This window comes from Anolis carolinensis, chromosome 1 (genome assembly GCF_035594765.1).
Source record: "Anolis carolinensis isolate JA03-04 chromosome 1, rAnoCar3.1.pri, whole genome shotgun sequence".
Taxonomy (NCBI): domain Eukaryota; kingdom Metazoa; phylum Chordata; class Lepidosauria; order Squamata; family Dactyloidae; genus Anolis; species Anolis carolinensis.
Window position 1 is genome coordinate 147,365,748 of NC_085841.1, and position 11,387 is coordinate 147,377,134.

At 47.7% G+C, this 11,387-nt stretch overlaps 1 protein-coding gene across 3 annotated transcripts; it reads left to right on the forward strand.

The window, feature by feature from the left end:
- The first annotated feature begins 5,159 nt into the window (after window positions 1-5,159).
- lratd1 (LRAT domain containing 1) lies at window positions 5,160-11,118 on the forward strand. 3 transcript variants are annotated; one of them, XM_008117371.3, is made up of 2 exons: window positions 5,160-5,169; window positions 9,778-11,118. In XM_008117371.3, exon 2 carries the CDS (start codon window positions 9,818-9,820, stop codon window positions 10,733-10,735), a length of 918 nt encoding a protein of 305 aa, XP_008115578.1. In that variant the 5' UTR covers window positions 5,160-5,169; window positions 9,778-9,817; the 3' UTR covers window positions 10,736-11,118. The 3 variants fall into 3 exon arrangements, with proteins under 3 accessions (XP_008115578.1, XP_062839928.1, XP_062839926.1); XM_062983858.1 differs by lacking the exon at window positions 5,160-5,169 and adding an exon at window positions 6,293-6,849; XM_062983856.1 differs by lacking the exon at window positions 5,160-5,169 and adding an exon at window positions 6,904-9,349.
- The last annotated feature ends 269 nt before the right edge of the window (window positions 11,119-11,387 follow it).

The window sequence follows — 11,387 nt, forward strand, 5'->3', positions numbered from 1 at the left end:
GCTAAATAAATGCCAACTCTCCAACAATGGGAAGTGAAGATAATGGAGGTGAGAAATATGGACAAACTAATTAGCATACTATCAAGACATGAAGGACCGGCAAGAACAGAAACAGGTTGGAGCTCAGTTAAAGAATATCTAACACAGAAAAAGAAGAAATTGATTATAGAGAGAGACTATTGTAAATAAGAAAGACCATCTGAATAGATGAAGAAAGAAAAGGAGAAGCAAAAGAGGAAATTAAGGATATGATGACAAACTATAGACACGAGGAGGGTGATCGGAAGCCGACTAAGAGACTTTTAGTAGCCCCCCCCATTCTCCCCCACTTTACCACCCCCTGTACCTAGGACCACCCCTCCCTCCCCAGGACGTACCCTTATTCCTCCTTTTCTTTCCTACCCCAGATACCTCCCCAAAAACCCATAGAATTTCTCTTTTTATTTTTTCTTTCCCTCTTTTTGATATTTTATTACATGTATAAAGAAAATTCAATAAAATGTATTTTAAAAACCTTCAAACTAGTTCTGAGGTCTGCCTCAAGTTGCATTAGGTTCAAATAGTTCAAGTGAGTCAACATGTTTTGTTTGTTCTTCCTCATGCATTCCATTTCTGGTTTGCTTTCCAAGCAGAAAAGCAGGTAGCAACTGTGGCAACTAAATTCATCTCTTGCCATCCGCCTTCCGCTCTTTCCAGGGTTATGAGTGTATTGTTTTTAATTAGCAACTTGTGGGTGTCACGTCTTAGAAACACAGTGGTTGCTGCAACTGGAAAGCCAAGTAAACATTCACTTTGTGCGGGTGGAGAACGGAAAAGAGGTCTTGCAAGCCAAACTGAAGGGCTAATATAATAGCTAAGCAGCCCCATTTGTCTCCAAAGTTGAGCAAGGGGCACCTGGAACCACTCTGACGCTGAAAGGCAGTCTGTTTATTTGGCAGCGACATGCATCTTCAGGGTGCCGAGGATGAACTGCGACTTGCGTTCCAAAGTTAATTAAAAGAGTAATCTAAATGAAACAAGTGCCTGATGAGATGCCAGCAAATATACAAAGGCATCCTTATCCAGACAGAGTCCACAAGAGAAAACGATTGACACACAGAACTAATTACAAAACATGGCACTGCATACGTTCTGGCCCCCAAAGCGGTGTCCCAACTCTTGCCATGGCAAAGGCATTTTTTCTTTCAAGAGGGATGATCCAGAGGAAGCTGTGTGAGGATTGGAAACTCGGGCAGCAGAGGGGCAAACCGTTGGGATGGAAATCGACCACACTTGGCAGGTCCATTAACCAGATTTGCAGTTACTGTTTCTTCTATCCAGTGATCTTTTCCAGAACCAGCACTATATACCCACACTATCATATTTTCTGCCCAGCTTTACATAATGCTCCGTGTCCGAAAGAAGATACAGCCAAATGTGATGACCAGAACTTGGAAAGGCTATTGTCGAGGACGATCACTCTCAGTGGACTTGCTGGCTGAGAGTTATTGAGATTTATATCCTCAAATTAACTTTGGCAAGCTTTGTTCCCCACTCCCCCCACAAAAAAACAAGGCAGAGAGAAGGAAGAGAAACACAGGATGTGTGCAAATGCAGTGAAAGGCATCAGAGCTTTGTGTGAGATGAATGAGGACTATGGGTGCATCTACACTGTAGCATTCATCATGGTCTGCTCTCCTGGATTAAAGAAAGGATTCTTTTGTTGTTGATATAGAAGCGCTGATTGTTATGGAAGCCAAAATATTGCAAATGGATCCAAACCAGGACTCACATTAGAGATTCCAGCTCTCTTCAGTTTTAGCCTGGGACCCTTATTTTGAAGAATGAAATTTGAGGTAGAAGCTATACCAAAGCCTGCAATAGTATTACTTCAATGGACAAGATAGCTCCATATACACAAAAATGAACTCAAAGGCAGAAAGACTCTATAAGCTGAAAGAGATGAGGAAACCAGGATGTGCTCTATCTGGGTTACCTTCCTGGAAGTAAGCAAACCCCTATACATAACTGTCATGTATATCTAAAGTAACACAAACATATTTCAATGACTAGCCAGGACCTGGCTGTCATTTTGTCTCAAAGGTCACTTATGGGGTAGGTCTGGCAATGGCTAGAATTAATGCACTGTAGAATGAATACAGTTTGACACCGCTTTAACAACCATGGCCCAATGCTAGGGAATTGTGGGAGTTGTAGTTTAAATCAGTGCCATCAGAATGCCAGCTAACTTATTTTTACCTCATTTGAAGTGTATACCTGCTACGGCCATTTCTAATGTATGTTATCTGTTTTTAGGATATGTCTTAATGTTTAACTCATGTCATTAGTATTATTCGGTTTTACTGGATTATTTATATTCTGTTTCCATTTTGATATTTAATTCCTTTGTGATAACTTTTGCTATTATCTGTATTATTCTATATTTTTTGTGTGTTTGTACTTCTTTAGGGCATTAAATGTTTGCCTTTATTTTGAGTGCAAACTGCCCTGAGTCCTTTCAAGGAGAGAAGGTGGTCTAGAAATAAAGTATTATTATTATTATTATTATTATTATTATTATTATTATTATTATTATTGTGGTCTGTAGACTTCTCTGCCAGAGAGTGCTCGTGCCTGACCAAACTACAAATCCCAGGATTTCATAGCATTGAACCTTGGCAGTTAAAGTGTGTCAAACTGCATTGATTTCTACAGTGTAGAAGCAGCCTAGGAGTCACCCTGGGGTCAGAAGGACAGTGGGAAGTCTTGTGGGTAGTACACAAGACTTCAGGGCAAGACTTGAAAGCAGAAAAGCAGGGAACAAGCCAATCCTTAGCAATGTCACCATATTCCAAATTCCTGCCTTTTGAAGCAAGTAAAGGAGATTTCCAGTTAAAGAGAATGTGGATAAGACTTTTAAGTTGAGAGTCCATAATTCCAGTCAAAGAGAAAGTGTCAAGCCAAGAGTCTAAAGTTGTCTCAGGACGCCCATGTCTTTGACAGCTCTGGTTATTTCCAAATTTCTGCTCTCACATTCTTATGGTGAATTTGCAATGCAAGGCCACTCAGCATCAATCTACAGCAAGTGGGAATATGGCTCCCAAGATCTCTGACCCACCCGGAAGGAAGTCTTCTTTCCAAGAAGCATCGCAGATTTTCATCGTGCAAGCGAGGGAGCTGGGTGCATCTTCCCACAGCAAAATATGCACATTTACATATTTGCTTTGGAGAGCTCACAGATTTTCCTCATTAGACAGAATGCCATCCCCTTTGTCGTTAAACTGAACATAGGTACAGAAGCCAGGGCTGCATCTACACTAAAATGAACAAAATCCAACACACTTTTCACTGTGATGGCACAATGCTACGGAATCATGGGGTTCCCAGTTTCATAAGGATTTTTCTTTTTCTGACAAAGTCTGCCAGTGTCTTGGCAAACTACAAATGCTAGGACTCTTTAGCAGTGGTTCTCAACGTGTGCTCCGTGGAGCATCCAGAGGAGCTCCATGGTTCCCTCCTCTTTCATACTCCTCTCCCCCCCCCCCCGCATCCCTCACCCCCAAAAGCCGTTTTTTCTTGCAAACAAATGGCTCCTGTGGTTGCTCCTATTACTAACATGATTACAAAGGCTGGATGGCCATCTGTTGGGGATGCTTTGATTGTGCTTTTCCTGCATGACAGAAGGGGGTTGGACTGGATGGTCCCTGGGGTCTTCCACTGAAATATTGTTACATTTATGATGATTAAAATTGTAATTCATTTTACATTGTCCCGTCCCCCTTTTTTTGCACTATAACAAGATATGTTCAGTGTGCAGGAGTTGGTTCATTTTTTCCAATTAGTTTACACATACACTTTCTATCCATCTGCCACTGGCCTGGCCTGTCAAATTTTAAAACAGAATAATATTAAAGGCAAAGGTTTTCTCCTGACATTAAGTCTAGCCATGTTGACTATTAGCAATGAACACATTCCCTTCTAAGTGTTTGCAGACCACTTCCTTAACGATCCTTTGTTAGCTGGCCCTGATTGATTCATGTCTGGAATTCCCATTTTCTGAGTGGTGTTCTTTATTTACTGTCCTGATTTTAGAGTGTTTTAATACTGGAGAGTCACACGGGAAGACATAGACCTGTTGAGGCTCCCTTCCTCAGCACCCATAATAGCATGTCAGGAGAGTGGCTGGCTTGTAGCCTGGCCCTCGTGCTCTATGCCAATGTTTCAATTGGCCACCTTGATTAGCATTGAATAGTCTTTCAGCTTCAAGGTCTGGCTGCTTGCTGCCTGGCGGAATCCTTTGTTAGGCGGTATTAGCTGGCCCTGATTGAGTCATGTCTGGAATTCTGCTATTTTCTGTGTGGCGTTCTTTATTTACATTTTTTTTAAAATACTGGAGAATCACAGTAAGTGTTTGCAGACCACTTCCTTAACAATCCTTTGTTAGCTGGCCCTGATTGATTCATGTCTGGAATTCCCGTTTTCTGAGTGGTGTTCTTTATTTACTGTCCTGATTTTAGAGTATTTTAATACTGGAGAGTCACAGGGAAAGGCATAGATTTGTTGAGGCTCCTTTCCTCAGTAGGGCACCGATTATTTATTGATTGATTCATGTCTGGAATTCCCATATTTTCTGAGTGGTGCCGTTTATTGGCTGTCCTGATTTTAGAGTGCTTTAATATTGGAGAATGACATGGAAAAGGCTAGGCCTGTTGAGGCTCCCTTCCTCAGCAACGAGAACGGCATGCCAGGAGCGGGTGTGGCTGTCTTAAGCCCCTCGTGCCCTATGCTCTGCCTCCGCCTACCGGGCTTCGGGATCCTCCCCTGTGAGCCGTGCTTGCGGCTGCTACAGCAGACGCGTCGCGGCCGATGGTGCGCCGGGGATCCCCCCTCCCTCCCTTGTGGGGCTGATTGGCACCCCCGAGCCCGCGCAAGCAGCCAATGAGCGCCTTCCGGGGGCGGCGCTTGACGCCTTGACTTGAGCCTGGCCGCCGAGGGGACTCCAGAGCCGCGCGGGGCCGTCCAGGGGAAGGCAGGCAGGCAGGCAGGCGGGCAGAGGCGGCGTCGGCGGCGTCGTCGTCGGCCTGCGGGCTGCCCAGCGGAGCCGGGCGAGGCGGAGGCTGGGCTTCGGGGCGCCCCTTTCTCCCATGCATGGCGGGCGGAGCACTCTGAAGGACGTCTGGGCGACTCCGGGTACGAAAGGCTCCCTGGCTGACCCTTTCCCTGAGCAGAGGCGGCGGCGCCCTCCCTCCCTCCCTCCGTCCCTCTCCCGTAGCCGCCTTTGGGGGAGAGAGGTGTGTCTCTCTGAGTCTCTCTCTCTCTCTCGCTGTGCGTGGTGGTGAGGAGACTCCCTGTTCCCACTCCAAGCCCCTTTCGCGTGGGTTTTCCGCTCCCCACCAGCTCCCCGGCGCCGCTCTTCCCACCCCATCTTGGCTTTCTTTCTTTCTTTCTCCTCTCCCCGTCCCTTCTTTCCTCCTGGCTTTCTCTCCTTTCTTTCTTTTCTGGGTTACTGTGAGTTTTCCACCCTGTATGGCCAGGTCCCAGAAGCATTCTCTCCTGACGTTTCGCCCACATCTGTGGCAGGCATCCTTAGAGGTTGTGAGGTCTGTTGGATACCAGGCAAGCGCGATTATATATCTGTGGAAGGTCCAGGGTTATTGCGGAAGTGCTTATTTAATAGGTTGCTGTGATTTTTTCCGGGCTGTATGGCCATGCTCCAGAAGCATGCTCTCCTGACGTTTCGCCCACTTCTACGGCAGGTTTCCTCACAGGTTGTGCGGTATATTGGAAAAACCAAGCAAGGAAGGTTTATATATCTGTGGAAGTTCCAGGGTGGGAGAAAGAACTCTTGCCTGTTGGTTGGATTGTCTGAATCTTTTGTATTCCTTTTCCCCTCTCGCTTTCTTTTGTTCTTCCTGCCCTCCTCGATTTCCTTCCTTTCCTTCTCCCTCCCTTCCTTTCTCCCCCCCCCCCCTACTCTGCCTTCTTCATTCCCTCCGACCTTCCTTCTTTTCTCTCTTCGAGCTTCCTTTCCTTCGACATTTCTTCCCTCCCTTGGGTTGCTGTGAATTTTCCGGGCTGTATGGCCATGTTCCAGAAGCATTATCTCTTGACGTTTCACCCACATCTATGGCAGGCATCCTCAGAGGCTGTGGGGTCTGTTGAAAACTAGGCAAGTGGGGTTTATTTATCTGTGGAAGGACCAGGATGGGAAAAAAACTTGTTTTTTTGGAAGCAAGTGTGAATGTTGCATTCTTCATCACCTTCATTAGCATTGAAAGCCTTGCGGCATTGAAGACTAGCTACTTCCTGCCTGGGGGAATCCTTTGTTGAGAGGTGTTAGCTGGCCCTGACTGCTTCATGTTCTATTCTGCCTTGGTGAGACCACACCTGGAATCACACTGTGTCCCAATTATGCAGTTGAAGGGAGATGTTGACTCTAAGCTGGAATGTGTCCAGAGGAGGGTGACTAAAATGATCAAGGGTCTGGGGAGAAGCCCTGTGAGGAGCAGCTTAAAGAGCTGGGCATGTTTATCCTGCAGAAGAGAAGGCTGAGAGGAGACATGATGATGGCCATATATAAATATGTGAGGGGAAGTCATAGGGAGGAGGGAGCAAGCTTGTTTTCTGCTGCCCTGGAGACTAGGACGCGGACCAATGGCTTCAAACTACAGGAAAGGAATTCCACCTGAACATCAGGAAGAACTTCCTTATTGTGAGAGCTGTTCGGCAATGGAACTCTCTGCCATGGAGTGTGATGGAGGCTCCTTCTTTGGAGACTTTTAAGCAGAAGCTGGATGGCCATCCGTCGGGGGTGCTTTGAATGCAATTTTCCTGCTTCTTGGTGTTGTGTTGGACTGGATGACTCGTGAGGTCTCTTCCAACTCTATGATTCTATTATTCCATTATTATGTCTGGAGTTCCCCTGTTTTCAAAGTGTTGTTCTTTATTTACTGTCTTGATTTTAGAGTTTTTAAAATACTGATAGCCAGATTGTATTCATTTTCATGGTTTCCTCCTTTCTGTTGAAATTGTCCACATGCTTGTGGATTTCAGTGGCTTCTCTGTAGTCTGGCATGATGGATGTTAGAGTGGTCCAGCATTTCTGTGTCCAGGTTGGGTCATCAAGTGCTCTGCTGTGGCTGCCTTCTCTGGTTGGATTAGTCTGCGGTGCCTTTCATGTTTCTTGATTCGTGTTTGGGCAATGCTGCTGCGTTTGGTGGTCCCTATGTTCCAAGCTGGCCACTTGCAACATTCACACTTGCCTCCAACAGACAAAGAGTTTTTTCTCCACCCTGGACCTTCCACAGATATATTTAACCTCTCTTGCTTAGTTTCCAATATAACTCACAACCTCTGAGGATGCTTGCCATAAATGTGGGTGAAATGTTAAAAGAGAATCCTTCTGGAACATGGCCATACAGCCCGGAAAACTCACAGCAACCCAGTGATTCTGCCCATGAAAGCCTTCGACAACACATCTTCTCTCCCTCCTTAATTTCTTCCTTCCTGATTTTCCCATCTGCCTGCTTCCCTCCCTCCCTCCCTTCCTAACTTTCTTTTCCCCTGGCTTTCTCCTTTTCCTCCCTTCCGTCAGTTCATTGTTCCTTTCCTGCTACATGTCTCTTCTTGCTTGCTTCCTTTCTTTCATCCTGGCCTTCCTTCCTTTTCTCCCTCCGTCTAGTTTTCCCATTTTTTGCCTGTCTCCCTTTCTTCTTAACTTTCTCTTCCCCTGGCTTTCTCTCCTTCCTTCCTTCCCACCTGATTTTTTCTTTCCTCCAGGTATCCTTCCTTCATATTGTTGAACACTTTCATGGTCAGAATCACTGGGCTGCTTTGAGTTTTCCGGGCTGTCTGCCCATGTTCCAGAAGCATTCTATCCTGACATTTTGCCCACATCTATGACCGGCATCCTCAGAGGTTGTGAGGTCTGTTGGAAACTAGGCAAGTGGGATTTATATGCATTTTTGGAATGTTCAGCCCAAAAAACTTACAGCAACCTTTCTTTCTGTGTTTTCTCTTGTCTGGATCTACACTGCCCTATATCCTAGGATCTGGCCTCAGACTGTCTGGCAGGGGAGACTCATGTAATCCATTTCAAAGCAGAGAATCTGGGATCAGATCCTGGGATATAGGGCAGTGTAGAGCCAGTCTGTCTTCCCTTCTGGCTTTCCTTCCTTCTCTCCTGCCAGTCTCTTACTCTGTCCTTCGGGCTTGCATGCTTCCTTTCTTCCTTCTGGTTTTCTCGCTCTCTTTTCTCCTGCCTTCCTGCTTGCCTACCTTCTATTTCTCTTTCCTCCAGGCTTCCTTGTTTGCATGCTTCCTTTTCTTCCTTGTCGTTTTCACTCTTCTTTCTTCCTCCTAGCTTTCTCCTGCTTGCCTTCCTTTCTCTATATGTATTGTCAAAGGCTTCTGTGGCCGGAATCAGGGGGTTGCTGTGAGTTTTCCAGGCTATATGGCCATATTCCAGAAACGTTCTCACCTGGCATTTTGCCCACATCTATGGCCGGCATCCCCAGAGGTTGTGAGGTCTGTTGGAAACTAGGCAAGTGAGGTTTATATATCTGTGGAATGTACAGGGTGGGAGAATGAACTCTTGTCTGCCTGAGGCAAGTGTTAATGTTGCAATTGATCACCTTGATTAACATTGAATAGCCTTTCAGCTTCAAGGTCTGGCTGTTTCCTGCCTGGGGGAATCCTTTGTTGGCAGGTGTTAACTGGCCCTGATTGTTTCCTTTCTGGAATTCCCCTGTCTCCTGAGTTGTTCTTTATTTACTCTCCTGATTTTAGAGATTTTTAATACTGGTAGCCTGGTTTTGTTTGTTTCAAGTTTTTTTTTCTTTTTTGTTAAAATTGTCCACATGCTTGTGGATTTCAGTGGCTTCTCTGTGTATTCTGACATGGAGGTTGTTAGAGTGGTAATTGTCAGAGTGGAGAAAATGATTCTTTCCCCCACTCTGGACCTTCCACAGATATATCAACCCCACTTGCTTTGTTTCCAACAGACCTCTCAACCTCTGAGGATGCCTGCCATAGATGGGCGAAATGTCAGGAGGGAATGCTTCTGCAACAAGGCCATACATCCTGGAAAACTCACAGCAACCCAGTTTCTCTCTCTCTCTCTCTTTCCTCCCGGCTTTCACTCCTTCTTTCCGGTGTGACTTTCTATCCCTGTCTCCTCCTGGCTTGCTTGCTTTCCTTATTACTATTGTGGTTATTATTATTGTTGTTGTTATTTTGGAGCTCCTGGTGGCACAGTGGGCTAAGCCGCTGAGCTGCTGAACTTGCTGACTGAAAGGTTGGCAGTTTGAATCCGGGGATTGGGGTGTTAGCTCCAGCTTCTGCCAACTTAGCAGTTTGAAAACATGCAAATGTGAGTAGATCAATAGGTACCGCTCTGGCGGGAAGGTAATGGAGCTCCATACAGTCATGCTGGCCACATGACCTTGGAGGTGTCTATGAACAACACTGGCTCTTCGGCTTAGAAATGGAGATGAGCACCAACCCCCAAAGTCAGACACAACTAGACTTAATGTCAGGAGAAAACCTTTACCTTTACTATTATTTATTTAATTTTCTCCCATTTTTCTCCCATGGGTGGAGTTCAAAACAGTGTACCTTCCTTTCTTTCTTTCTCCTGGCTTTCTCTCCTTCCTTCCACCCTTCCTTCAGGGCTGACTTTCTCTCCCTCTGTCCTCCTGGCTTACTCCCTTCCTTCCTTCCTTCCCTCAGGCATTCTTTCTCCTTCTCTACCTCCCTGTGTCCCCTCTCTCTTACCTCCTTTGTCCCTTTTTCTCACAGACTCGCCTGGTCCCGCCCTCCCTTCCGGGCGGCGTCCTTGATGGGCAACCAACTGGACCGCATCACCCACTTGAACTACAGCGAGCTGCCAACAGGGGACCCTTCGGGCATCGAGCAGGACGAGCTCCGTGTGGGCGTGGCCTACTTCTTCTCGGATGAGGAGGAGGTGGACCTGGACGAGCGCGGTGGAGGGGGCGGTGTGGGAGTCCCACCCGAGGCCACCAAGTACAGCGGTGGGAGAGGTGCCGGAAGCCCCGCCCCGGAGACCCCCATTCATCATCACCATCACCATTTCCATCACCTCCACGATCCAGGAACTCCCCCGCCACCGCTGCTGCTGAGTGAGCCCCAGTTTCGCGCCTTCCGCGGCCCGGAATGCATCTTCTCCAAGGGCAGTGGCGGGGCGCTGGGTGTGTACCCGGCGGCGGCACTGCCAGCACTGTGCCAGGCGGGGGACCTGCTAGAGCTGCTGGACCTGGGGGGCACGGACCCTCCGGCCTGGCCGCCACGCTGGGCTGTCTACGTGGGCGGTGGGCAGGTGGTGCAACTCCGCGGGGGGCAAATCCGGCAGGAGGGGCTGCGCGAGGCCGGGGGCGGGCTGGCAGGGCGTGTGGTGAGTGACTGGTATCGCTTTCGTCCACTGGTGGCCGAGCTGGTAGTGCAGAACGCACGTGGGCACCTGGGCCTCAAGAGCCCTGAGATCTGCTGGACGAACTCGGAGAGCTTCGCCGCCTGGTGCCGCTTTGGCAAGCGGGAGTTCAAGGCCGGTGGGGAGGGGGCCAGCGGGGCGGGCGACCCCAGGCAGCAGTACTATCTTCAGAGCCGCCTGGCCGATGGGGAGGCCCACACGGCCCGCTTCCACAGCCTGGAGGAGCTCATCCGCGAGAAGCGGCGCCTCGATGCCTCTGCCCGGCTCAGGGCCCTCAAGGGGCTGGCCATCGGTGATGGCAAAGAATAATCATAATCAGCACCATCGTGGTGATGATGATACAATCCAAAAAGATGGGTGGAACGACCCCGACTACTGAGGCCTGCAGCACTGTCGACTTGGGTCACCCTTTCCTGCCATTGGAGGGGAACACCACAGCATCATTGGCCGCCATGGCAACCTGGTGGGGCCCTCCCAGCCCCTGCCTCACTTTGGCCTGCGCTGACAGTAGATACAAAGTGGGAATAGGAGCCCAGGACTGAGAAGAGCGAGGAGCATAAAGGGAGGAAGGAAGGAAGATGAGGAAAGTGTGGTTAGCAAAACCTGTGGACATTCAGGTCCCTTCTGGCTATTAGTGTTGATCGTACCTCCTTCCTTCCTAGCTTGTGCTTAATAAAAAAAAAACAATCCAATTGATTGGCCCCTTCCCCTCTTTTGAAATGTCTGTGGTTATTTTAATCCATCATGAAGGTTGGTGGAATGTTCATTTGTGTTTGAGAGAGGAAAGTGTGATATAACTATAATTCCTTAATGTTTATTTTTTTGTTTATAGTGTGCATTGGGTCAGTCCCAGCCAGTTTCACAGCACAGTGGTGTTTCCTCAGGAGAAATGCCTCACCAGTATTTCTCAAACTGTGCTCCCCCAGATGTTGTCGATTCAGCTTCCACAATTCCTAATAGC